Source organism: Psilocybe cubensis, chromosome 4, assembly GCF_017499595.1.
Source record: "Psilocybe cubensis strain MGC-MH-2018 chromosome 4, whole genome shotgun sequence".
NCBI lineage: Eukaryota > Fungi > Basidiomycota > Agaricomycetes > Agaricales > Agrocybaceae > Psilocybe > Psilocybe cubensis.
In genome coordinates, this window is record NC_063002.1 from 1536699 (window position 1) to 1562145 (window position 25447).

Below are 25447 nucleotides of genomic sequence, written 5' to 3' on the forward strand. Positions count from 1 at the left end.
ACTGGGTTTGGTCTCTGCTGCTCTTGGTGGGCAGCCTGTGCCCAGTTCTGCTCGGCGAGAACAGGGGTGGAGGACGGTGTATAAAGACACGCAGGGCGACGCGCAGACACGGCGGGGTCGCACGGTGAGTGGGAGTCCCAGAAGAGCGGGCGCGCCCAAGGCCTCGGTACTGGGCGGGGGATTCCCATGAACGCAGCACATGACATGTACGCCGGAGCGGCTTAATTAGGGCTGGGGCGCGTGTGTGGCTGTGCGGAACGACTTGGGACGAGTTTTTGTGTTTCTTGCATTCGTTTTATTCATTGTGCTGAACAGTGCTGGCAGTGAGCTCAAGGTTATTCAGGAAGCGATTTGAATTCACATCGACGACAACTCCTACAATTTCTGGTTTATGACACTAATCGTTTGATCTTGGCCTATTCCACTCTCTCGGGTCGCCTGCTTCCCCAAGTCTCTCCGCTCTCATCTACCACATTGTCTGGTCTACGTTCATCTTCTCTTTGGCCTCTTCTTGCGTGAGAATACGCTCGTCTTATATTTCTCCTCCGTGTCCGCTTTCCGGCTCTCAGCAGCTCATCCATAGCCACCATTCGTCTGTAGTGTTCTAGGCATCCGCTACTTGGGGTGCTTTCCTTTTCAAAACCATCACCAAGCCCCTTCTTTTGCTCTTCAACCTCCACCATGATACAGAGAACCGATCTCCGTCAACCCCAGTCCAGCGCTGCCGCCGCTTCTTCGTCTGCGAGGCAGGATGGCCCCGAAATCTGGGGCCAGTGGTCAGGCAGGAGGTCAGTGGCTCGCTGTAGCGTCGTTGTCAGACACAGCAGTTTCTAATGCCTCCCCCTTTCTCCATGTGTTCAGACATTACTCCCTTGAGGTTGTCCAGCATCCCCTGCGCGCCCGAATGTGCGGGTTCGGTGACAAAGTATGGGTCAGACTTGCTCCCACTTTTGGAGTTGCTAACAATCGTCTTCATTAGGATCGGAGGCCTTTAGCCCCTGCAGCAGTCGCCAAGATGATAGTTCGGAGAGAGGACGACTCAATCGTCGACGTCGAGTGAGTGATCTCAAGCTCTGGCAGCTGTTCTAAACTGAATATCTTTTTTTTTTCGTCTGAATTGCAGTGAAGTTGACAGTTCGTTCTTCTTGGTAACCGTTGACTTATGGTCAGCGGATGGAAAACACGAAATGAATCTCGTTCTTCATCCATCTGCTACAGACCGTTATGTACCCTCTCACTTGTCGTCCAAGAGTAAACGACGAGGTACGAATGATTCTGCTCCTGCATCCCGACTATCTGGAAATCAAACTCCAGGAGGGCGCACAACCCCCACCCCTTCTCAGTATCGCCCTGGGGACCAGGTTAGACTGAAACATGACTGTCATCCTCCAACAAATTCTGATTACCATTATAGACGGGCAGTTCCACACCATCGTTAGGCGCCCACACTTCATATGTAGGCCAACCATATTATGGGCCTCAGCCACCAAGTGATGGTGTCAACTACTCTCAGGGAGCGCAGTATGCCCAACAGCAACAGCCAGATACCTCCAGCTGGAGCTATACCTCCCAGGTGGATCGCAGCGCAAGCTTCCCTCCTCCAGTACTTCCTTCGATTCATTCCTTCGGTCGGTCCAACAGCACCGCGTCGACAGACACATGGCACTCCGAGTCTGAACCCACGATTCTCCCATACCGACCATGGAATCCAGACGCAAGCTACACTGCCCCAGAACACCACGTCGACCCAGCTCTTCGAACGCCATCGTCAACCACAGAAACGCGCGATCAAACGGGGTGGTCCCAGTCAAATACATATAATTCCTCTTCTTCGAATCCCGAGACGGAACAAAGCGTATATGGTCACGCCCCTTACCACCAAGGCCAGCATACTCCCTATGCCCAATATCCTCAACCAGCACCGGGTTCTCCAGTTCCTTCACATGCCGCAGCCGTCAACTCATCAACCCCTCGACAACCCTACTATACCCGTACCTTAGTTGGACCTCTGTCGGCAAATGCATGTCGTTTGCTTGATGAACACCGGAAGCCTGGGATTTTCTTCCTCTTCCAAGATCTTTCAGTCCGTACGGAAGGTCAGTTACCGACCCATTCTCACCTTGAAAAAATTTGTTTCTTACGCCCTCTTTACTCGCTTAAGGCTCATTTCGTCTGAGAATGCGTCTCATGAACGTTGGAGCGTGAGTTCATATAAACCTTACTGACGCCGTTACAAAAATAATTGATATCATTCTCTAAAATAGTCCCCCCGCGCCGGAGATAGGGGCTCAACGTGTTCACAACGACGTTTCTCCTGTGCTTGCACAAACATTTACTGAGCAATTCACCGTCTTTTCAGCGAAGAGATTTCCTGGTGTGCCAGGTATGTGATTCACATGTATTAATGTAATATAGTTCACTCTTATATACCTCACTTCCCCTCCCCAGATACTACTGCACTCTCCATCGCGTTCGGCAACCAAGGCCAGAAACTACCTTTGGTACGTCGTATATGCTACTTTTTTTTGCCTGGACGTACTCTCTCTCTCTGACATGCGTCCTGATGATTCCTTCAGCGAAATCGGCACGGGTCCAACAAACGTCGGCGACGAGGTGATTCGGAATCAGATGATGATTCTGATGGGGCGTAGAAGTAAATTTTGTCACTGCTATATCGAGAACTCATGATTTGCATTTCGATTCCTTAATACGCTTCCCTATTTTCGCCCGTTCCTGTTCCAACGTTATCGCTGTGTTTTCGTAGAATTCTATTATTATTATTTAGCGCCTCAAATAAATTGCGTCGAAGCTCTCCTTGCTGATTCGTTGTGTTTCCCTGGCTTGGAAGTTGCGCACTCTCAAACTTGTTTCGGGGTATTTTGTGTAGATGGCATGTAGCGTCTCTTCGGTGGCAGTGAAGTCTTGCTCGGTCATCTCGGACCCGGACACGTTATTTTGGAAAACTTCGCCGGTCCTGATAGGTCTGATTGGGTAGCCTCGTTGCAACTGGAGAACAACAATAAGCAACGTCCGCAAGACGACTGTATGCGGTCGCCATGTGTTAAATTGCGGAGAGATGATTTGGAGGATTTGGAGAGGGTACACGAAATCTGCATCGATAGCTTCATCGTCTTCTACCAGACCAACCTGACGGAAGCGCTGGAGCTTGTCCTCGGAGACGACCTGAGTTCGCTTTTTACGATCGCGCAGAGGCGGTTCAGCCGGAGTGGGATCGATACTCTCCGCGATCTGCAATTTGGCGCTCAAGTCTGGAAGTTCCTGTGACTGCAGTAGCTCCGCAGCCTCGATCACTTCTCTTCCACGTGGCAGGAGAATGGTTTCAACGACTTCGAAGGCGCGTTCAACCTGGCCCGCGCGGATCAGGGCCACAGTCAAATGGTTCCAGTTATGAGAGTCAAACTCGAATCCACTCCGTTGAAGATCTGACCAAGCTTTAGCGACTTCTGCGTGCAAGCCAGACTTGGACATGATATCGATAAACATGGATAGCGAAAAGTGAATCTTTCCGAACGGTGTTTCCATTTTACTGCCAGATTCAACACCATCGTCAATAGTCTCGCTTTCAGCTAGCTCCCGGATGACCTGCCATACCGCCATAACATTTTGGACGTCGTTTGCTTGCCAATAGCATCGAAGAAGATGCTCAAGAAGCACATAACTAGGCTCGCCTCCTGCATCAAGGTATGCCGTATAGAGTCGCTCCACTTCAGCAACATTCCCCTTGTTGCAGTATTGGACGATAAGAGGCATGTAGAAATGCACCAAAGACGGCCTCTTTTGGTAGTTGGTATCCACATGTTCTTCCTGCTGCACCTTCTTGACGAATTCCTCTGCTATCTGCATTTTACTTTCCCAGTGCTTTCCGCCGTATGAAGCGATGATAGCCCGATATGTAACTGGAGTGGGAGGGTGGCCCCGTTCAGTCATCTCGTTCAAAATATCTCTCGCTTTATCCATGATACGTCGTTGGAGATATGCCGATAATAAGATAGTAAGGACGTGTTCAGAGATAAGGCTGGTCTGGCTTTCTTCCTCGATGTTTTTCATCTCTTCGTAGATCCCATGGGCAATATCGAGTTCTCCGGCATCAGTTGCACTTAGAACCAATGTTGCAAAGGTGTACGTATTCGGTTTGGCACCAACTTTCTGCAATTTGAAGAATAGCTTGGAGATGAGGCGAAAAGGAGCTCCATACAGGACATAACCTTTCAGAATGGTGTTGAAAGTGTCGATAGGTGGAAGCAAGTCGGCGTCCAAGGCAGTTAAATGATGAAAAATGGCAACGGCTTCCTTCAATGTGCCGGTCTCGACGTAGGCGTTCATAAGGGCATTGGTCATTGTGTCATCGGGAACGATGCCATCGTCAATTGCTTGCATGTAGATTTGGGCGGCAGTCACGCTATCCTTTGCATTGGCAAGAAGAGCGATGACGACAGTATAGACAACAGTGTCCAGGCTTAGACCAATCCTGCGCATGTACTGGTACGTATTGAGAGCGCCTGCGATATCGCCTTTCTTCCTATAGATGGAGAGAATGTTCGTCATCAACTGAATGTTGGGCTCGACCTCAGAAACACGCATATCCTCCAACAACGCGCCCAAACCATCCGCGTCTCCCTTCCTGGCGTAAGCCTGCACAACAGTACTATAATGAAAGACGTTGGGCTTCCTCGTGCGCACACCATCCGGACCTAGAGGAAAAAATCGGTCAAAGACGGCTTCCAATTCCCTGACCATGCCGCGTTCTGCGTATGGATACAGCACATGGGATATTTGTGCGTCAGATATCTTCCCGGGGTCTCGTTTAGCAAGCATGTCTTCAGCAGACGCAAAATCTGACCCACGCGCTCGAAGTAGCAGTTTAATACTGTTGTCCTCGGGCACAACTCCTGACGGAATCATATCATATAACCGTTGCGCATGTTTGATATTGCCGCTAGTCGCGAGGCCTGAAACTGTGCGAAGCATAATGGGTGATGTATAGATCTGCGGGTGCATTTGGTATTCGAGGAAATGTATTGATTTCTTGAACTCGTTGTGCACATTGCACGCTTTTACCACTTCAATGACCATCGTATTATACGCTTCTTTTGGCCATTTCGAGGCCAACGCAGGTACATCCAGTAGACTGAGAGACCGTATTATCATGGTTTGAAATAGAGTATTATCGGACACGCCAGAAAAATAAGAAGGTCGCAAAACGAAAGCATAGTGTAGGGCATGATACAGATCTTTATGTCTGCTGAAAGACAAGATGTACGACAGGGAAGCGCGTTGAAAATCGGTCAGATGGTTGGTGAACCTTGGGGGCGTTGGCACCGGAGATCGACGAATATACTGCTCTGCTTTATAGAGGTCTCCAACATATGACCACGCACGACTGGATAACGAGTTTCTAAAGTCGTCATTTGGTGTCGGTGTCGACCCTGAGGGCAGATATTCTAGCAATTCCTGAAGTCTCAAGCCCCATCTTTCAATGACATCCGCATGCACCTGATCTGCACAAAGATGATCAATAAAGTTGGCAAAATCACTCGCAAGGTCCAACAATTCGGGATGCGGCAGCGAGGAAAAGGCGCCTTCGTTCCTTGCCTGCTCGTAGATCGTTTGAAGAGACTGTAGCTCCTTATTTGTCTTTGCACGAGTCTTTAGATGTTCCCTGAATCGTGACAAAGCTGACTTGGAGTCAAAATCCTCTTCTGGTTTCCGGTGGGCAAGCGGGATGTGAGGTTTCGGTTGAAGTTGAGCGTGCACCGGTGCACTGGTAGAGAACTTGGAACGGTCCACTGGGCTTGACAGACTACTTAGTTTTCTTGACCGAGCTCTACTAGATTGTGACGCCCTTCTTGCCCGTCGGCCAGCCGGATGGGCAGGTTTGGGCAATAGCTCCGTGAGCAGCAGGGAACGCATTGAACCGTCTTCAAAACGTAGGTCATCTCCCAGAATATATACAAAAGAGCTTTGCAAAACGCACCTTCACTCCATACACACTGCTTCGACATAGGGTATGCCCACGCGCGGTAATCAAGGACACTGTCCAAAGGAGTCTGGTCGGCTGGCGTCTGGTCCATAGCTCGGCGAGGAATAGGCGTGAAAAAGTTCTTTGCGAGAGAAGGCCTGCTCGCCGATTTCACAGCCTGCACAAGTGGCGCCTTGCCCTTCCCGGTGATATGGCGAGGTAGCGTATGTATCACGCTCGCCGCTATAGACTCTGCCATGAGTATAACTATATGATGTGGTCAGAGATTGTTCATGGGGCACTTGGCAGTGAATTTCACCAGCATGTAAAGCAGAGTATCCAGTCCAATAACCAGAAGCACGGCGAGGGAGAAATTTGGAGAAAGAGGAGACACCGAAAACGCGACAAGGACCCGACTGGAGAACTAGACCAACGGCTGCAACGCCTAAGGCCAGAAAAAAATTGCGTGACCAATTGATTGGTGGTAGGTCATGCACACACGTCATACGTAATCAAGCGGTCATGTTCGGTTGGCGGCGCGCTGCGGCGATCTTTTCTTTCTGACTCGGTAGTTACAAACGCCTATTGACCTTTGCCAGATTCCGTGGAAATCCGTATCATCTCTTTTCTTGTTGTGCATCTTTCAAACATTCATCTTCGGTATGCCCTCCATAATTTTTCCAAAACATGACAAGCCAAGTTTCAAGAACAAGACTAAATAGACATGTCCAACACCAATTTGGGACCAACTTACGAAATCGTCGTCGCGCAGACGCCCGAGGAGCGTCAACAGTGCATAGACTTGGTAAATCACTGCTCGATACCCAGATTGATCTCATCCAACGCGCGTTGCTCCCAGCGTATACAAGTCTTTCACCACGAGCAAAAATTCCCACTGGAAACCGAGATCGATGAACATGAGCTAGTTTCTGTTTCCTTGATCTCATCCAACCGCGGACATCTGAGACTTGTTGTTTCTTTTTCCCCCCTTCTTTTCTCTGTTTCTCCAGCTCGGAAGACAAAGCGGTTCATTTTCTTCTGAGGCTCACGCCCTCGTTGACTCCCGTCGGTACCATCCGTGCTGTCAAATTTCCCGAGAAAAACTACTACAAACTCACTCGTCTGGTGGTCCTCGAAGAATACCGCAAATACCGCTACGGCCATGCTCTCGTGCTAAAGTTGCATGAATGGGTGCGCAAAGACGCGCTCCAATCAGGAAACACCACAAGCTTCGTTCGAATAGTCTCAGGTTCTCAAATACCAGTCAAAGGATTTTATGCCAAGTGAGTTTTACAACCGCAGTGTTTTAAACCAAGTTTGACTTCTTTTTTTTTCTTCTTTTTCGTTGTGGCTAGATTTGGATACGAACCAGAGGTCAGTCAGGTTTCTCTCCCATGCATGATTACACATCTTTGGATCTCCCCAGGGTCCGGAATACGATGATGAGGGTCAACCCCATCAAAATATGGTCTACAATATGCCATTGTCGCAACCGTCGACATGACATATCAATTGCCTCTCCCACAATTAACACGATCGGGTGTGTGTATTCACAAGAAAGAGGGTCATGTGTGTGTGTACGCTAACGAACCTACAATATGTATGTAAAGGAGAGAAATGAGCAGGGGGTGTCGTAAATTAATCGTCGTCAGCAGAACAGTATGGATGATACTCGACTAGGGTCCAGGGTTTCTAGAAATACAACATAGAGAGGTATATGATATGATATACACTGTGCGTCCGGATATATCGTCAAAACAGGTATAATATAATGCAACACACCACAACAGTGGCGGGAAAAAGAACAGAAGGTCGTGACAGGTCGTTAATGGCGGGCACCAGGGCAACACAAGAAAACCGAAAGCATTCGTAGAACAGGAAACAATGACTGAAAAAAGGAAAAAAAGAAAGAAAGTCTTATGAGCGAATAGGTCGCTCGGAACCGTCGTCAGTTGTGAAACCCTCGCTCTCACTCTCGGATTCCATCTTGACGACAGGGAAGTGCGGGCTTCCCGGTAAGATGCTAAAGTTGATACTAGACCCAAAGCCAGTTGTACCCTCCTCGTACAATCGTCTTGCAGCCTCGTACTCCATCTTCTCCTGTTCAGCCTGAGCCAAAAAGGGCTAAGGAAGGTTTAATAACGATATAAAAGAAGAAAAAAAAAAGGATTGACTGACCTGTCTTTCAGCATCTGTCATGGACCGCCATTTGGCGGCAGCCAGGACACTCTGTTTAGTGGTCTCTGTCTCGTCTCCAAAGATATCAGAGACCAAACGAGGACTAGCACGAATTCTCTGGAGGAACATAAAGTAGGCGGAAAGAGGCTTTTTCGGAGCGTTAGGGTCCTTGATGTTACTCTTGCGTGACTTGCCGGCCTTGCGCTGCGCAGCACGGAATAAATTCTCGCGCTTGATATCTTCTGGAGTGAGAGTACGCATATAGGCCTCATGTTCCTTCTCCCGAGCCTCCTTCATGGCCTGTGAACGCCGTTTGTATGGCTGTCAAGGCAGCGAACAATGAGTGGGATGACGATAGAGTGACGTCAGGATAACATACCTCTTTCTCTGCTGGGCTCAAGCAAGCGTATTCCTGACCGGCCTCTTTGGCGGCCTGGGCGACATTCAACTTGCGGGTGCCCGATGCCTGCTGCTTTTGGATCCAGTCGGTGAAATAAAGCTGCCAAGCAGAGGGAGCAAGCTTTGGAGGGCGGAGTACAGATTTGAGAGCTGTGGGAACAATGGATTGTGAGCTAAAAGGAGAAAATGCCGAAAAAGAAGAGAGAAAAAGACTGACGACTATCTGCAGACTTTGTAGAAGATGTGGGAATCTGGATATCCTCGTCAGGAGACCGTTTCTTTCTGCGGACGGTTGCGTCACGATCGTCGGTGACACTTAGGGAATCTGCTCTCCTGGTGTAAGTTCGAGTCATAGCTGGCACGAGAGACTCTGTGTGGGAAGGAGCACTGGACGACTGGAAAAGCTGACCAGAGGAAAGGGAACCGCGACGCTGAGGAAGACGCTGGCGAAGGGTGACATCGGTCAGAGGCGAGTGTCTGATGGATGGACGAGTGACTAGATTCTGGGTACGATGGGCGCTTGGAGCCTCCCAAAGCTGAGATGCCCACGAAGGGGTATGCATGGACATGTCGCGGGGTGAGACGACAGAGTGAACACGGGGACGAACAGCCCTGGGATCATCAAAAGACGATGGGGGCGAGATGGAGCGTGGAAGAGGATGAAGGGCAGCAAACGCGGTGGGAGAAAAGGCAGCATCCTGGGGGAAATCCTGATATGCGATGAAGGAGGAAGATGCGGAGATATTGGTGTCTGAGGGTGAGGGTATTGGGATTGGAGAAGAGGGGGAGTGTAGAGCCAGATCAGGATCGTTGATCCAGGTAGCGAGATCATCGAGAGAGGGCGCGGAGGCGGGGTCGTCTGAGGGAGAGTAGAGGGCGGCGGGGTCGTAGAAGGGTGGTTGTGGATGTGCGAACTCGTAGTTGGCCATGGTGGGGAAGACAAAGGAGGGCTTGATGTCGGGCTCGATGTTGAGATACGAGTCCCAGTGGAAGTTGTGTGGATGGTGCTGGACGGGGGACGCGTCGTCGAGATCGATGGGACCGAAGAGCATCTGGTCGTGGAGGGCGAGGGCGTCGTCGTTGTGTGGGTCGTCGTGCATGGCGACGGTCATGGCGGGGGCGGGGGAGGATGGATTGGGACGGAAAAGAGGAGAGGACATGCGGCGGAATATAAGGGAACGGATACCCAGGATTCTGCTTTTCATTGTCGAGGATAGAGTCATCCTGCAATCCGGCAATCTGAGCTAGCCCGGCTTTATTATCACAGCCACTGGTTCGGTTCATAGAAAGAAACAAACTGGTTCATTATACACTAGTCTACTCAGAGGACTACTATCTCCCGTGTCTCGTATTTCGGGTTGTGGTATACGCTTTTCCCCGCCTGCAGGATTGGTCAGCATCACCCACTTTCCTTTGCCGCGCGCACTGACCTCCCAGCCAGCAACGTCCTTCATGATCTCCCGCTCCCGAGCAAGTGCTGCTTGTTCCCGTCGGTATTGGTCGCGGTCCCCCTCAGCGGTCAGCAGAGGCACTAGGTGGATGCGCGACCACATCTTTTCGCGCTCCAGCTCCCTGTCATCACTTGGCTCAGCTTCCAGTTTCGGCCTGATAAGAGCTCGTCACCCAGCAGGCGGCCGGATCCTGTACCACGTTTCGTGGCGAGCGCGCCTGCCAGCTGACCATGCCTATGGCTCTATTTTTGCTGTTCCACGTACCGTCGTTCCAGGTTCCCCTTTCCCAGTCGATAGAATCCGTATGCACAAATAGCCGTCACCCCCCCGAGAATAGCATATGCCCCCGGCCCCCGGAAGGGCAGGTTGCGTTTGTACTTGATAGATTCAAATCCCCCAGCGGGGGGCATATCCCTGCTCCAGTGTCAGCTCCCATCCCTGCGTCTCGTCCAGTCCACACTCACTGTCTGTACGGCGCAGCCACTGGGGGGGCATTGTCAGCAGAGACACAAATCAACAACAGCAGCAGCAGTCAGTCGAACGTACTTGTGAATAATGCTAGTGGTGGTAGTGATAGAACAAAAGTTGCGGTCGACTTTGTTCGGAGCGACGAGTGTAGGTCACGTGTGCTGTTCCAATTCCGCGTCTGAGCGGCGCAACAGCAACAACAACGGTGAGAACGACTCAGCAATACCGTCTGTATGCGCGACAGACGGTCTTGCTCGTCGCGAACTGCGCCATTGAGCAATGAATATCATATTGTGTACAGAAAACTCTGTCACAGTGAATCTGTTTGACGTTGAATTGCCACCATAAATAATAAGAATACAGCCGAATGCAAAACAGTCAACATCTGCCAGCAACTTGCTCCCAACCATCATGTCGCCCGTCCCGTCCCCCGCTCCTCAGCCTCCTCCCTCCATATCTCTCCCCGTGAGGCACAAACAAAAGTCTGCCCCCGTCGGTATCGCCGCCGGCGCTGAGGACGCCAAGTATCATGTAAAGTACAAGGAGCTCAAGCGCAAAGTCAAAGACATCGAGGCCGTATGCATTTTTCTCATCGTTTCACACTCGCGCCCCTCGCTGACCGCAACAATCTCTCTTGCAGGACAACGACAAGCTGCATTTCAAGGTTCTCCAGGCCAAACTGAGCATTCGCAGAATGAAAATGGAACGAGCGTAAGTCCAAAACGGCATCCCCGATGGTGGTCAGTACTTTATTTCTAACTTTGTTCAATTCGTCACAGTGTGCTATATGAGCGTCTATCTGTGATTCCTCCTTCTCCGACTATACAGGATCGCCATCCTTTGCCTCCTGCTCATCCGGTGGCTGGCGGTCCAGCTCATCAGCTTTCTTCTCGTCCCCCTCCAGGCAGGGATCATCATCGTGAAATACGTGACCATCTGTCTTCTATGGATCCCGATCAATCCCATCTTCCTCAGGAGCATATTCGCTCTCAGCCAGCTCTGAGGTTGCCTCCAGATGCCCGTTCTGCTCCCCCCATGGACAATTCTTCCGTGGCGCTTTCCCCACATATGTCCGTTCGTTCACCCAGGCGCATGTCGTCGGCCCACGACAGTACCCGCCATCACCTGCCTCCTATGCCCCAGATCCCCGCTGGTCACCTACATCAGTATGAAACTGCCAGAGGCCATTCGCAGTCTAATTCCCATGCTAGTCCCTCTTTGCATCATACCCACCCCAGCTCGTCTCATTCCAGAAACCGATCTCATTCTTCCTCTCATTCTCGTTCCCAACATGGCCCTCCCCAAACTTATCGTGACGTGCCCGGCCAATATCAACACCACCCTGAAAGTTTACCTTCTGTCCACCAACCGATGCACAGTCCTCCACCTTCTGAGCGAGAAAGGCCTAGGCGCGGGGACCCTCACGAGTTTGCAGACGAATCTCATCTCTATGATCGACACCAGCCACTTTTGTCGTCTGGCAGAATTCACTCCCATCAACGCCTAGGTCCTGGCACTTATATTACCAGAGACGAGTTCCAGGACAAACGCGGAGACTTGGAGCGCGAGCGCGAATGGGAACGCGAGCACGAGCGCGAACAAGGACGAAATCGCGAGTACACTCGCAGCCGCGAAATAAGCTCATATCAGATGCACTCCCCTCCCCATTCGGTGCAGAGATCCCGCTCCCAGATAGATAGAGGTGATTATGACCCCCACATGCCGCCTCGCAGCCGAGAAGACCCAGCTTATTATCATGACTCGCATCTCTCTTCTGGCTACCCTCGTCTCGCTCGCTCAGACACGCCCGGTTCTGGTTCAGCTTCTGGTTCCGGTGCGGGCGTCGCCGATGTCCCATCTCGGCCAGATTCACGAAGTCAGTATTACGAGCGTGATCGCGCCAGGAATTACAGACTTCGCCCGGTTTCCCAGCCGAATGAAGATGTTGATTTTCTCCACGAAGATAGCCGATCTCAGTCTGGCGCAGATCGAGGCGCCGTGGGTGTGGGTGGTGGCGGTGGCACCTTTGCAATTTCAGACCAGAGCCGTCCATCCATGGATTCTAGGAAGCGCACTCGACACGACATGGAGGTCGAAAGTGACAATGACGTAGGAGATGGGCCGTCGGGCAGTGGTTCTCTCTATCCTTCTGGTAGGCCCCAGGAAGATAGGGGCTCTTCTAAACGTTATCACCGAGAACATCCACGTCGGAGTGTTGACACTCACGAAGACAGCCGAATGGCTGCTCCTTGAACCCATTAGGCCATGCCAGACGTGACATTCCATTGCCATTCATTCTTAACAGATCCTCTTGGTTTTAGTTTTACTTCTCGCAATACCTTCTTTCGGAAGTCATCTCCTTTTTATAAAAACGTCGTTTGTATTTATGTGAATGTGTTTGTCAGCTCTTTTTTTTCACTATGTATCCGATGGTAGAATCTATGTATCCACGATCGGGCGTTATCCGTTCCAATTGACATCTGGAGAGATCGTATGTGTTACAGTCAACTCATGACCAAGGTCGGGTGATTTCAATGTTGGACATATACTTACTTTTATCACGTCTAAACAAAGTTCGCAGAAGCTCAGTTACGCCGGATGGTTTATGTTTATTCCTGCCAACCTTCGAGTTACGGCAGGTCATAATTATAAGAATAGCGGACCACCCTGGCCGTTCACGATAAGAGTGTCTATCAAGGTCGCCTGGTTCGCGGGTTTATGAAGAAGACCCATTTAATCACACCAATGGATCACTTTTAGGCGGCAAGGACCTAAAATTATCCCTGTTTAGCTGAACCTTTTGAGATAGCTTTTAGCAAAAGGAGCACTATGCCATGGTGGCGTACATATATCGCCGTATTTCAAAAGCACACACCGGATAATGTACTAATACATTGACTTGAAGCTTTTGGCCTGTTGAATCTCCTGAAACACACCGCTACAGACGGAAAGCTTTCTTACCCTCTGCATTTAATTTTGACGGCCAAGCACCCCATTTGAGAGTTTGATAGACTCCGGAAACCCCATGTTCTCCACAATTTCATTGACGTACGGACTTTTCGTAGGATGTCACCCGATTGATCAAGTATGTGCCCAAGGCTAGACTGGTCGCAGAAGTTTTTTGCAAGGCCGATAACGTGGAAGATGTCCTAAGACTGATTCGTCTCTGGTATCAGCGCCTCTCTCGAACTGCGAGCCAAATCTCCCAAAGTCAAAAGGTTCACGGTCCATTACACAACGGTTCCCTACCAAACCAGTCTACTTTAAAATTGACGCACTTCTTAGCCAGAGAAAGTAACATGTTTGCAGGATTTACATCGGTAGAAGCCGATAGTACTATGAGTTCTCTTTGTGCACGGGGACGGTGTAAATGTCCTCGAAAAAGGCGCCTCGGTAATGGCGTTCTGGGTGTCGTCATTCTGGACCCTGGTTTACGGCCAGAGAGGCGATGTTCCTTTGGGAGATGTTTACAATCTTCGTATAGGGGTACATTTCCGCTTTTCGACGTAGCATGAAATTGGAACTGGCGCCGTCCCGGAGGAGTAGGTATGACTCTTCTGCAATTTCATATGCTGTGCCTCGATGACGCAGTCTCAGCAGGAACGAAGGAGAACCCTGCAATTTGAAATCCCAAAGTGTTCGATTAAGGGTTCAGTTTCTCTGTAGCAAACGAACGGTTCATTTTAGAAGGATAATGGATTGTGAATACAGAACAAATGTGATTGCACCTCTCTTGCGCAGCACTATGACTGATGATTCTGACACATAAGCGGCAAGGATTATTGGTGCTGAGAACTGCTGGATTACTGATTGAGTCCATCATTGATACTCTGCAGAATTGAGGTTATAAAATGGAAGAGAAGGCTGTAAGTAAAGGGGTGGTTAACATTGCATCTTTTTTTGATGTTTTTGGGGGAACTTCAGAAACCCGTTTCGATATCCACCATAGCCCAACAGACGAAATGGAAGTGTTTTTCTTCGCACAGATCCAGCACACATCTCACGGTGGCTAATCATGTAGTGTGTTTGGCGGCCTTTCCAATATGGTATCACCGGCAATCTGTGCCAAATAGTGCGACGAGACTTGCGAGTAGCCGCCGCCACTGCTACCCTATGCGTCTTTACGTCGATCACTGGATGGCCGGACATTCATGGTATTCATTATCATTCAGATAATGCTCGCGGTATCCTATTTCCACCCCTGTCATAGTTGGTTTTTACCCCTGCAAGGCAATGAATGTTTCTGTCTTTGACAAAACGGGGGGCAGGCATCTGGCTCGGGATAAAATGACAAAATTGGAAGGTTGACTCATCCAGCGTGCGCAAAAGAACAAAGAAAATTATTTACCTTCAGGATTTGCGATTGGCAGGCTGAGATTCCTCGAATATCCTTGAGAATTATCGCTTCGAGAATACCAGAGTGATTTCCTCCATTTCCGTTTCCGTAATGTGAGGACGACCAATGACTCTTCATAAATAGACGAAGCCAAAAACAGCGTGGAAATGCCTGCTACATGCAGGTAAGTACTCACGGTGTACATGGGGCGGGCTGTGCATTGAAACACGAGGTTATCATGCACCAAATAGTAATCCTGAGCGATGTCATTAGCTGGGTCTGCTGATAACGAGGTTATAGATAAAGAAGGATGGATCCATCTTCACTGTGATTCTTGCACCCCCTGTGGCAAGCATGTTCAAATAGAGACCGGCGCGGTCTCCGGTCCAAAAAATATGACTTTTAACTCGGCGCTCAGTCGCAAGCTTTAATCGCAGTTGATGACTTGACAATTAATTTCTGCTATGGGCCAAGACTGCTGGAAAAAGACGATAGCAATAAGTATCATTGAATAAAATTGTTTGATAACAAAAAATCGTGTGTGAATGTAAAAGGCTTGCAGGTGGATGCTGCTTGCTTCCCTCTTTAAAGCTATCTAACTTGGGTTTATCCACTCGAAGCCAGTCTATTCTTTCATGGGACACGACTGCATCCTATCATCGATAAACGTGGTCGGCTATTGAAAGATGGATATGAGCTACTACACGAGGTCGAGGGGCATATGCACTTACAGTGCAAGTTGGCGGCAATCTCAGCTTCTGCTCTATCACCATTGGCCAAAAGTTTCTCCTTGTTGTACAGAAGCTCTTCACGAGTCTCAACAGAAAACTCTTGATTTTGTGCTGTTGACACAGTCATTCAACTCGTTCCGGTACTCCAAATGAACGTAGATACGCACTTTCGACGATGGCGTCCACTGGACACGCTTCCTGGCAGAAACCACAGTAGATACATTTTGTCATGTCAATGTCTGAGGGAGCTAATTAGACAATGAGATGGAAGGACGTCGTATGCCACACACCATATTTAGTAGTCTTCCTCGACCCATCCATACGGGCTTCGCTCTCGATGGTTATAGCCTGTGCAGGGCAAATGGCCTCACAAAGTTTGCAAGCTAGATTCAGGAAACGTCAGATGTCGTTCAGATGTTGAGTGACGAAGAGGCTGACCGATGCACCGCTCTTCGCCACTAGGATATCGACGCAAGGCGTGCTCTCCACGGAAGCGAGGAGATAGAGGACCTTTCTCAAATGGATACATGATGGTATAGGGTGGGCGGAAAAAGTTTTCTAACACAATCCACATTCCTATGTAGCAGTATAAGATGGGTGCGCAGTCAACATGACCGGGAAAGTACCTCGAATGATCTCAGTGAAGAAGAACAGGTGGACGGCCTTGTCAAGCGCACTGGGCCCATCACGGTAAGGATTGACATCGTTCCCATAAGCATCTCGTTCCGCAGGAAGAATATGGGACGAGTGGCTTGTACGTGCATCTATCCCACTGGAGAGCTCGTGCTGGTGACGGTGCTTGTCGTGTTCAGCATGAGAGCAACTAGTGTTCGATATTAAGCGACGAGCAACCAGTGCGGCGCTTGCAGCATTAGGCCGCGCATTGAGAACTAGTCTGGGCTGGAGGCCAACCAGCAAGCGTGTCCTCGAGAACATGGAGTCAATAGGGGCGTGGACGATGCCAACAATGGCGGAGCGAAGTGGTTTTCTGAGACCCAAGTTACTGACCAACGGAAGGGCGTGGGTCACGATGTCACAGATGATCCTGGCCAATCACATCACTTGAAACTCTAACCGCCTTCCGACCCTACCACCATGTCTGCTTCATCCGCAAAGTCAAAAGCTAAGGCGCCTGCCTTGTCAGATCAGGGTATATCCCTATCTAGCTCTCGGATTCAGTTTACATGCTGACTTGGATCAGCCAGAGATACAGCAGACTTACGTCCGCCTACAAAATGAGCTCCAGGCATTGGCTCGGAAAATCGGAGAACTGGAATCAGAAGCAGACGAGCACAGGTACGATGCCTTGGCTCCAACAACCTTCTGTGGCTCACCAACCTGGTTCAGTCTTGTTCTAACAACATTAGACGAGGCTCTCGCGGAGGATCCTGACCGGAAATGTTTCCGCCTCATTGGCGGTGTTCTCGTTGAAAGAACAGTCAAGGATGTTAGCCCTGCACTTAAAACTAATCGGGATGGGGTACGATACCTGGCCAACCATCCACATCTCAATTCTAATACTGTTTCCAGATTCACAAAGTTATGGCGAATCTAGCAGAGCAGTACAAGTCGAAAGAAAAGGATCTCGAAGAATTCAAACGCGAATACAATATCCGACCAGTGCAGAAATAAACCCCGTCGAGTATAGATTTTATTGCTATCTGGAGGCTTATTCTCCGCTCGCCTCTCCTGATCTTTCATGAACTATCTTTTTCCCCAAGTACCTACAATTTGTCACGTGTAGAGTTCAGATCTAATCAAGGTTGGCGTTAGTGTCGCGCCCTTTGAGCAGCACCACAATCAAGTTGGCGATCAATTGAGCACTGAAATAACGGGACGGAACACAGGATATTAGCCTGTGTGTGATTTTATTGAACTACAGACACGCAGAACAACAGATTGTGTCGCTCTAGACGCGGGCCGCACGGCCTTAGCAACGCCTCGGCGGAGGGACTTTTACCGTGCAAATATGTTCAAGTGTAACTGTTCTTTGTCTCCCATTCACTGTCTTCGCTCCTCTGAGGCTTGCAAAGCTCGCCGCTGCCACTCTTTTGCGTTTTCAATCTTTTCGTTATGTTCTCTGTATCAATTCTTTGTGGCTTTGCCGTCATCCTCTCTTTTGTTCCTGACCTTTACGTACAAGCAATATTCAAGAGAGGCCACCACCTTCCTCCTACTCATTCCATCGCCAGTCGAAACACTCTCCGTCAGATAGACGCTTTTTTAGATGCGCACAATATTGTACGAGCCGAACACAATGCAACTGCACTCAAGTGGTCGTTAGATCTCGCTCAAAAGGCCGAGTCGTGGGTCGATCAGTGTCGATTCGAACACACAAACGGGGTGCTTAGCGAACAGCCCTATGGCGAAAATATTGCAGCTGGGACTGGCGTATTCCCCATATCAGCTGCAGTCGCGTCATTTGTGGCCGATAAAGGTCTGTGTCAAGCCAACTTTCAGGCCCTTTTTGCTTATTCAGGCAACTACAGATCAATACGACCCTGCCAACCCCACATACCTGCACTTCACTCAAGTTGTGTGGAAATCCACGACAGAAGTAGGCTGCGCTGTAAATCAGTGCAGAGGCATCTTCGATCCATCTCTTGGGAGCGCGTCGCTCTATGTTTGCTTGTATAACCCGGTCGGAAATGTTATTGGAAGCGCATCGTGAGCACCACTGACTCCCCCACATTGATCAAACTTTCAATGCTAACAATAGAACTATGCTAGTAACAATGTTCAAGTGTAACTATCAAAGGACACGGTTCATCTTTTCTCAGACTTTTGCTCATTCTCTGCGACATCGTTGTTTAATCGTCGCCTTCGCAAACTTGCTTGGTGGTCTTGCTGGACACAAGCACAGGACCCTTCTTTTTTCTCAACATACGGGGCTCGTCGTCCGGAACTTCGAGCCATAAACACTCTCGCCTCATCATTCCATTTATTGAGGCCATCCAGCGCCAGAGGCTACCTGCATAATCATTTTTGTTTTGCAAGCTCATATACCCTCTGTATTGTATTAGATCAAACCAATGCTCCCATTCATATTCCTTACAATCTTCGGACCGAGCAAGCTCTCCAAAACCGCAGTCAAGCCCTTTTGGCTTGCGATTGAAACGCAACTAGTCATTTAGAACAAGGTCTCTTTGGAAAAACACAATATTGAATCGATCGCACTGAATTATGGGGTATCGCTAACGACGGTGAGTACGACTCTATGTATCGCCCTGGGTCGTCTCCTTGGAAAAACACAATGTAAACAGGAATCGATCGCACTGAATTATGGGGTATCGCTAACAACGGTGAGTACGACTCTATGTATCGCCCTGGGTCAACAATTCTGTGCAGTTTTTCTACCGCAGATTTCCCTGGTTTGAATGGTTTGCATAATCTGGGAGTTGGAGGTAAGAACCAGACAACTCCCTGTGAAACGGAACACCTTGAGGAGTACGATAAATAAAGTCAGTCGGGAATCTCGCAGTCTGAGGTTGGCCCAAGGCTGTCGCATTATCAGGCGGCTGTGGGTTTCCGAATTGATGTTGCCGATGCTGTGTGCGATATGCTGCATTGTGTTGATGGCGGTGCATTGAACCTTGGTTCTCACTGGGGCCTGTTGGGAAAACGTACATCATTCCCTGTCTCCCCACATTCGTCCCATACGCATGGCTTCGAGGAATAGGACCTGTCCTGTTAATGCGCTGCTCTGAGTTGGTCAACCGATTTTGAAAGAGTGTATCCGCATTACTTGCGTAGCCAATCGTATCAATTGTCGCTCGCCGTGAGTATAACTGAGCAGTTGGAAGACTGGTGTGGGTCATGCCGCTCGTATGAAATGTGTTTTGAGACGGTGATGGAGCGGTCATAATATCGGGACAGACGGAGCGATCACCCTGCCCCAAGTCTGAGCCATATAAAGCCTGCTGAAGCAAAAGTGGTCCTGGTGCTGGAGTTGCTGCATGGTCTTTCGATGCATTTCTTTTCGTTGCCACCGGAATATTTGACTGGAACGAACGTCTGTAGCCGTGTTGTCCTTCTACGGGTATCCTGCCCGATTCCGGAAGCGAACCAGATCGTCTCTGAGGTAAATTGACTCTCACAGTCGGAGCTCCGTCATTGCCTGCTAAAGGTTCGTTTGAGGGTCCGTGCTGCGATTTTGTGGCAGCCCTGAAGGCGTTATTGGACCCAACAGGTAGAAATCTAACCGCCATTTTCTCTTCGCCTTTAGATGACTCGGACGTGAGCCTTGCTATTGAATGTTTTGACCTGCCAGCTTCAGTCCCACCTAACAGTAACGGTTGCCCAACACTGGTATATACTTCTTTCGCTGTGATCTGAGAAAAGGGCTCTGCTGGTAACACAGTTGAAAACTGACTAGAATTTGGAAATTCACCAAAACGCCATTCGTCATGCGTTTTTATAGTGGTTTCAGTAATACTATTGGCGTTTGTTTGTACAGGTCGAAGGGTAGTTTTCGAAGGTTCGGCCTCGCTTTGCGAATTTCCAGTGGGGACTGGAAGGCCTTCTTTTATCCCAGCAGGCAAATGTTTGTCGAGAGGATGAGTTGACTGCCGAGTGAGTCCATTGATCGAAGATTGGAATAAGCCAATCCTGTTACTTTCTTCCTCAGAAGACCGAGAGATGGAGGGTCGTTGGTCTACCGCGTAAAGCTGGTAAATAACAGATATAGTTCATAAGTAATATCATGAACTTACTGTTAGTGGATTTAGGTCCAGGTTTCTTAACAGGCTCATGCGGGTTGCACTCCTTTTTACCTCCCACAAGTTCACGTTTGAAGGATCGTGAAGGGATGTACCTCCTAGTTTCATCTTTGATCATGCTTTGATTTGCGCTTGGTTCCTTCAGACGCCCCGTGATGTTCTTGGAAGGTACTTGAGATAGAGAAACAACGTTTGGTTTGTGCTTAGGCCCTGACGATGTAAAGGTGTCGGTTCTCAGACTGTTATCTGGTCCCACTGTTGGTCGAGAGTTCATAAGGGAGAAACTCTGTCCGGATATGCTCTCCACATGGGTGTCTAAACATGACAGTGGATGTTGGGCGGCTTCGTCGCCCTTGGGGGTGTTATCATAAGGAACCACAGCCGAATCTGGGGCTCGCGAAGGGGACTTTTTCTTGCGACTTGTACCTCCGTTTGTGGAAACAAAACTACCGGGTAACTCAGAGTCTTTTAGATGTTCTCGTTCGGTTTTTGGCGGCATCTTCTGTGCACCAAGCAAATTCTTTTTAGAAGACTGTGGCATGGGCTTCTGAGACCCAGATTCAGGTTTAATGTTCCTTCCACGACGAGGCGCACGTTTACGCCGTTTTTTATTGGATTCAGCCTCGTGCTTAGGGGAGGTTTCCGGTGCTAAAGCCCAGTTAGGTTTCTCTGCGGTGTGTCTTGGAGGAGAAGGAACTTCAATAGGAATAGACGTGGCCATGTGAGTAGTTCGAGCGGATGACGTGATATCACTAGCACTTGTGTGTTCCACTCGTGCCTCCAATATATCGTCAGCCATGGCACAGGTATTAATGGAATTTGTTGATGCAGTGAAGAGCTCGAGTCCTACTGGGGCCGAAGTGATATTGCTTTCCGGGACCAATGTTCTATGAGATTTGTCCAGGGGAATCGTCCTGATTGATTCAGTGCCAGTCGCCAAAAAAAAGTTCTCCGAAGACACTGACAAGCCACTCCGGTTTTCCTGTGCGTCTATGGACTCGCTCTGAGTGGCGGCAGACTCGAACGTAGTACATGAATCTCCTGGCGTGTTTGAAGATATTTTGTCGGGTAGAGAATTCGCTGGATCTTTAAAGACATCGTCCGATGTGTTGATGGTCTCAGAGATAGTATCCTTGGTTGACTCATAGTTTGCAGTGATTATCTGAAATTGCTGGACTTCAGACTCAGAATTCATATCCAGTGGAGACTTCTTAGACGTTGAAGTGCTGTCATCTTCGAAAGGTTCACTGGGAACCGTGAATGGAATCGCATCGCGTTCTTCTGGCGAATCTAATTTTGAACAGATGGCTGGGTTTGGGGTAGCCTCAGACTGGCATAAAGGTCGAACAAGCGCCGATGACAACTCCGTGGATGATTCTGCTGGTAGCCCGGACGAGTCGTATTTTGCACTAGACTCGGCTTGCCCTGAATCACCAGTTAACATAGCAAATAGAAATTTTTCTGGAGTCGCCAGGTCTTGCGTATAATTATTTTTCAATTCATACGATTCTGCCTGATACCGGGATCAGTAAGAAAATATAAAAAGACGCTGAAAGTGGCTACATATTCCTTGAGCTCAGAAGCAGTGGCGTCGTCAAATGGAGGAGATGTTTGATGGTTTTCCATGAGGATATTTTCTGAGCTCTCTTCATCAAGGTCGAGATTTCGCAAAAGAGATGCTATTGAATCAATTTCCTCTGAAACAGAGTCATGATGAGCTATCTTGGTCGAGTTCGGTGAAGTTAGCTCGGTTTTTGAAGTCTGTGCGTTGGATTGTGCCCGAATTTGCAATCCATTTGTTTTGCCCACTTGGGGGTCGACGGGGTCCAGGGATGACAACTAAAGGAATATTCACTTGTCTGAGTAAAAGAATCACAAATATATGCGCACGTTTAACTGCGAAGTTCTCCCGCCGTCCCCAAAATCTGAGTTGGAGATGTCCGGAGTAAGGAAAGTATCTGAAATATCACTGGGAACTGGGCTCAAGTCTTCTAAGATCTCGAAAGAAGCTGGGATTGCTGATTCCGAAAGAGGGAAGGAATCGTCAGCGGTGTTGTCGATGGAAATCTCAGTATCTTCCACGGCTTCTATGATAGTACTAGCAATTTCTATAGTGGCGTTATTGGTTTGCTATAATTTCTGTCAGTATAGGGATATCCCACTCGAGGCCATAGAAACTGACGCACTTGTAATAAAGGCGGCGCTGTTATCTCAGCGGCGTCACCGTAGGGTAGCATGGTCTGTAAGATGAAACACCTTAAGAAGTCGCCGTAGGCAGAGAAAGTGAAAATTTACTTGACGATCGCAAACTAAAGTCAAACTCTGGTTCTAAGGTGTCAAGCGAGTCAGGTCTCTTGTAAGATTCAGACAAATTATAGAGCCCACCGATGAGTCAGATGAAATGCTTGAATCCTGGTCTGAATTACTTGTATTGGGGTCTTCGATAGACTTGTCTTCGCGTTCTTGAAGCTCGTTAATGTTTCCCATTGGGGAAGACCCAAAATTTGGGTCGAGGGCGGGGTAATGGGTCAATGAGAGTGGATATTGTTTGGTTTAGAAGCGAGATGCTTTTGACCTTTGGCAAGTACAACGTGACATAGTCCACGGCACCTACAAGGTCAACAAGTGGTGTACAGGTCTGAGATCATTATGCACAAGAATACTAACAAAGCCATAGGTAGGAATCAAAAGCACAAGTAGTCCTTCAGGTTGCAGTATGTTGCGATTCAATCATACCGATTCACATGAACTCTACTAGGAACGTAGGTCATAATGACATCGATTGTAAAGGTATCAAATTTCCCGATTCCCATCAAGTGAGCAAAGATAAGAAGTATATTACAGGAGAATATACTGCCAGTGAGAGATCAGAGCTGAAGGTGTCTGGCGATTCACTTCAATTGAATCCTAACGTGAGAGGCCAGTGAGTTGGACAAGTTTTTTCAATTAGTATTCTTAGCACAGAATGTGAGGCTGTAGATAAAGGTCTGTTTTTGTCTGGCCTTTCTAGGAGTGATAGCGACGAGAGGATGACGGCGTAGAATCAAGCGTGAATGTTGGGCGTTGAACGTTGAACCCAGCTGCAGGGTCATAGCATCCATCACATAGGGGCTGCTGTGTTTCCGCTTTTGGTGCCCGCTCAGACCCACGGTACTTTTGACAGCCTAGATCATGACAATGACTGGCTGGCTTGATATTTGCATTTCCCTTTTGTTACATACCACTCCATTCGTTTTCTCTTCATATCTAGAAAGGCTGCGCCTTTCAATTTTCAATTTTAAAGTCTAAATACCATGGAATCCAATCATCGCGGTGGTGATGACGGCACTCCCATCTTCGACAACCTGGATCTCGACCTCATTATCCAGGTGCTGGCAAACACTGCGTTCAGTACGAAAATTACCTTGCAGCTCAGACACGAAAAACTAATGAAAATTTATCCATAGGCCCATTCTTTGTAGCTTTAATGCCTGTCTTTTATGTATTTCAGGGGGCGAAAGTCTCTGACGGAATTGTTGTCGGAGGTGTTGTTTACTACCTCGCCATTTCTTTATTCTGTAAGTACACATTTACTTGTATTGAAAACGGTACCTGTAGCTGATGTCTATTCTAGGGTTCATAAAATGGTATTCGCGACTATACCGTAACCAGGGCAGTTTCATCCTTCGTCCCAAGAGACTCGAATGGAGCGACCAGATTGTCGTTGTTACTGGCGGTGCATCCGGGATTGGGGAATTACTCGCCAATACATTGGCTGTGCGGAATGTCACCGTCGTCGTACTCGATATCAACCCCATTGTAACGGAAAATTGTATGCGTCGTGGTTTTTCTGGACTTCAGTTGCCTGACCGAAATTACGATAGACAATATCGCATACTACAAATGCGACGTATCTCGATGGGAAGAAGTTGAGGCTGTTTCTAAGAAAATAATTGAAGAGGTATGGTTGATCAGCTTCGAGAGCTATCACAGGCTAAGTTCAGTCACCTCTGCAGATCGGAGAGCCCACAATCCTGGTCAATAATGCCGGTGTTGTCCAAGGAAAATCAATTGTCGACCTCAGCCCTGAGGATATTCAACAGTCAGTGGCTTGGGTTCAGTACATAAGAGTCATTAACATGTTTATCAGGACTTTCGGTACCAACACACTCTCCCACTTTTGGATCCTCAAAGCTTTCCTACCTGGTTTACTGAAGCGCAAATCTGGACATATTGCAAGTGTTCATGCACCCAAATAGCCTCTGCTAGCTGATGAACCGAACTTGTCAGATCACCATGTCTTCTGCCATGGGCCTCGTTGGTGCAGCGCAAATGTGTAAGTTGAGTATGTCATGTATATGTTCTATGTTTTCTCAACTTGCTTTAGCGGACTACTGTGCATCCAAAGCTGCTGTAAAATCATTACATGAATCCTTGCGGTACGAATTAGATAACCGGTGCGCTTTCCTCCAACTCCTATGAAATACAATCTGAGATATCTTGTAGATATAAATGCCCAGAGATTCGGACAACGCTAGTTTGTCCAGGACATGTTTTGACGCCCATGTTCAAAACGGTTTCTTTGCCAACATATCTTGGGTTCAGCTTTTTAGCACCTTCAATCCACCCAGTGACATTGGTGAAGAAAGTAATAGCTGCATTGGATGACCAACATTCCCAAATCATCTTTCTGCCTTTTTACGTCAACTTTGTTCCCTACGTTTCGCATCTTCCTAGCTTTCTTCGGGATGCCTTTCAATGGGTGAGAGCATTTCTTCCGTGCCGACTGACACTCTTGGAACTGATGGCACGGTTAGATATCCGGTGCAGATTATGCCATGGAAAACTTCGTCAAAATTTCCGGCCGACGGGAAGACGAAGGCCCTATTCCCGCAGAAATTAAGACAAAGGCGTGATTTGTGTTCTACCCACCTACATCGTAGTCTGGGTTTCACCTGTTGTATAACCACATGATATGGTTGAATGTTGTTGTTGTCCTAATGTCATGATCCGATCTTTATTCTTGTCTACCTCATGTCATCCTCGAACTTCACTCCAAACCAATGGGTATTCGCCATGGTGCAGTTGGCGTCAGAAATTGTCATAAAGCTATGGCAGTGACAGTCTTTAGTTAGTTTCCAAGTTAGTCGCTTCGCTTCGGTCATATGCGGGGGGGCCGCGGCCGTAACTAAACACACTGTGGCCTT

General features: G+C 48.6%; 11 protein-coding genes across 11 annotated transcripts; 5 read left to right on the forward strand and 6 right to left on the reverse strand.

Moving 5' to 3' along the window:
• Window positions 1–681: 681 nt before the first annotated feature.
• On the forward strand, window positions 682–2651 carry JR316_0004628 (Velvet complex subunit B; the record flags this gene model as incomplete). Its single annotated transcript, XM_047890392.1, has 9 exons — window positions 682–788; window positions 862–925; window positions 980–1056; window positions 1124–1380; window positions 1440–2096; window positions 2162–2201; window positions 2265–2383; window positions 2449–2501; window positions 2577–2651. 9 exons carry the CDS (start codon window positions 682–684, stop codon window positions 2649–2651), a joined length of 1449 nt encoding a protein of 482 aa, XP_047750153.1.
• Window positions 2652–2781: 130 nt separating this feature from the next.
• JR316_0004629 (Putative pentatricopeptide repeat-containing protein) lies at window positions 2782–6239 on the reverse strand (the record flags this gene model as incomplete). The annotated part of the gene is made up of 2 exons (XM_047890393.1): window positions 2782–5939; window positions 5996–6239. The coding sequence occupies 2 exons, from the start codon at window positions 6237–6239 to the stop codon at window positions 2782–2784; spliced, it is 3402 nt and encodes a 1133-aa protein (XP_047750154.1).
• A 465-nt stretch (window positions 6240–6704) lies between these two features.
• JR316_0004630 (uncharacterized protein) lies at window positions 6705–7484 on the forward strand (the record flags this gene model as incomplete). Its single annotated transcript, XM_047890394.1, has 4 exons — window positions 6705–6772; window positions 6991–7263; window positions 7336–7354; window positions 7407–7484. 4 exons carry the CDS (start codon window positions 6705–6707, stop codon window positions 7482–7484), a joined length of 438 nt encoding a protein of 145 aa, XP_047750155.1.
• Window positions 7485–7897: 413 nt separating this feature from the next.
• JR316_0004631 (HMG1/2-like protein) lies at window positions 7898–9717 on the reverse strand (the record flags this gene model as incomplete). The annotated part of the gene is made up of 4 exons (XM_047890395.1): window positions 7898–8104; window positions 8159–8479; window positions 8538–8707; window positions 8775–9717. 4 exons carry the CDS (start codon window positions 9715–9717, stop codon window positions 7898–7900), a joined length of 1641 nt encoding a protein of 546 aa, XP_047750156.1.
• A 120-nt stretch (window positions 9718–9837) lies between these two features.
• Window positions 9838–10418, reverse strand: JR316_0004632 (NADH dehydrogenase [ubiquinone] 1 alpha subcomplex subunit 13; the record flags this gene model as incomplete). Its single annotated transcript, XM_047890396.1, has 2 exons — window positions 9838–10162; window positions 10273–10418. The coding sequence occupies 2 exons, from the start codon at window positions 10416–10418 to the stop codon at window positions 9838–9840; spliced, it is 471 nt and encodes a 156-aa protein (XP_047750157.1).
• A 469-nt stretch (window positions 10419–10887) lies between these two features.
• On the forward strand, window positions 10888–12729 carry JR316_0004633 (uncharacterized protein; the record flags this gene model as incomplete). The annotated part of the gene is made up of 3 exons (XM_047890397.1): window positions 10888–11052; window positions 11117–11187; window positions 11256–12729. 3 exons carry the CDS (start codon window positions 10888–10890, stop codon window positions 12727–12729), a joined length of 1710 nt encoding a protein of 569 aa, XP_047750158.1.
• Window positions 12730–14640: 1911 nt separating this feature from the next.
• Window positions 14641–14950, reverse strand: JR316_0004634 (uncharacterized protein; the record flags this gene model as incomplete). Its single annotated transcript, XM_047890398.1, has 2 exons — window positions 14641–14748; window positions 14825–14950. 2 exons carry the CDS (start codon window positions 14948–14950, stop codon window positions 14641–14643), a joined length of 234 nt encoding a protein of 77 aa, XP_047750159.1.
• A 518-nt stretch (window positions 14951–15468) lies between these two features.
• On the reverse strand, window positions 15469–16479 carry JR316_0004635 (NADH-ubiquinone oxidoreductase 23 kDa subunit, mitochondrial; the record flags this gene model as incomplete). Its single annotated transcript, XM_047890399.1, has 6 exons — window positions 15469–15488; window positions 15544–15654; window positions 15711–15782; window positions 15834–15926; window positions 15982–16119; window positions 16170–16479. 6 exons carry the CDS (start codon window positions 16477–16479, stop codon window positions 15469–15471), a joined length of 744 nt encoding a protein of 247 aa, XP_047750160.1.
• Window positions 16480–16638: 159 nt separating this feature from the next.
• On the forward strand, window positions 16639–18214 carry JR316_0004636 (Prefoldin subunit 2; the record flags this gene model as incomplete). The annotated part of the gene is made up of 6 exons (XM_047890400.1): window positions 16639–16693; window positions 16749–16839; window positions 16891–17023; window positions 17074–17163; window positions 17698–17980; window positions 18033–18214. 6 exons carry the CDS (start codon window positions 16639–16641, stop codon window positions 18212–18214), a joined length of 834 nt encoding a protein of 277 aa, XP_047750161.1.
• Window positions 18215–18896: 682 nt separating this feature from the next.
• Window positions 18897–22748, reverse strand: JR316_0004637 (uncharacterized protein; the record flags this gene model as incomplete). The annotated part of the gene is made up of 7 exons (XM_047890401.1): window positions 18897–20197; window positions 20256–21774; window positions 21825–22100; window positions 22152–22391; window positions 22448–22501; window positions 22557–22589; window positions 22647–22748. 7 exons carry the CDS (start codon window positions 22746–22748, stop codon window positions 18897–18899), a joined length of 3525 nt encoding a protein of 1174 aa, XP_047750162.1.
• An 806-nt stretch (window positions 22749–23554) lies between these two features.
• JR316_0004638 (Short-chain dehydrogenase/reductase family 16C member 6) lies at window positions 23555–25156 on the forward strand (the record flags this gene model as incomplete). Its single annotated transcript, XM_047890402.1, has 10 exons — window positions 23555–23651; window positions 23708–23818; window positions 23875–24072; window positions 24125–24201; window positions 24257–24342; window positions 24391–24481; window positions 24531–24576; window positions 24628–24697; window positions 24747–25002; window positions 25058–25156. 10 exons carry the CDS (start codon window positions 23555–23557, stop codon window positions 25154–25156), a joined length of 1131 nt encoding a protein of 376 aa, XP_047750163.1.
• Window positions 25157–25447: the final 291 nt, after the last annotated feature.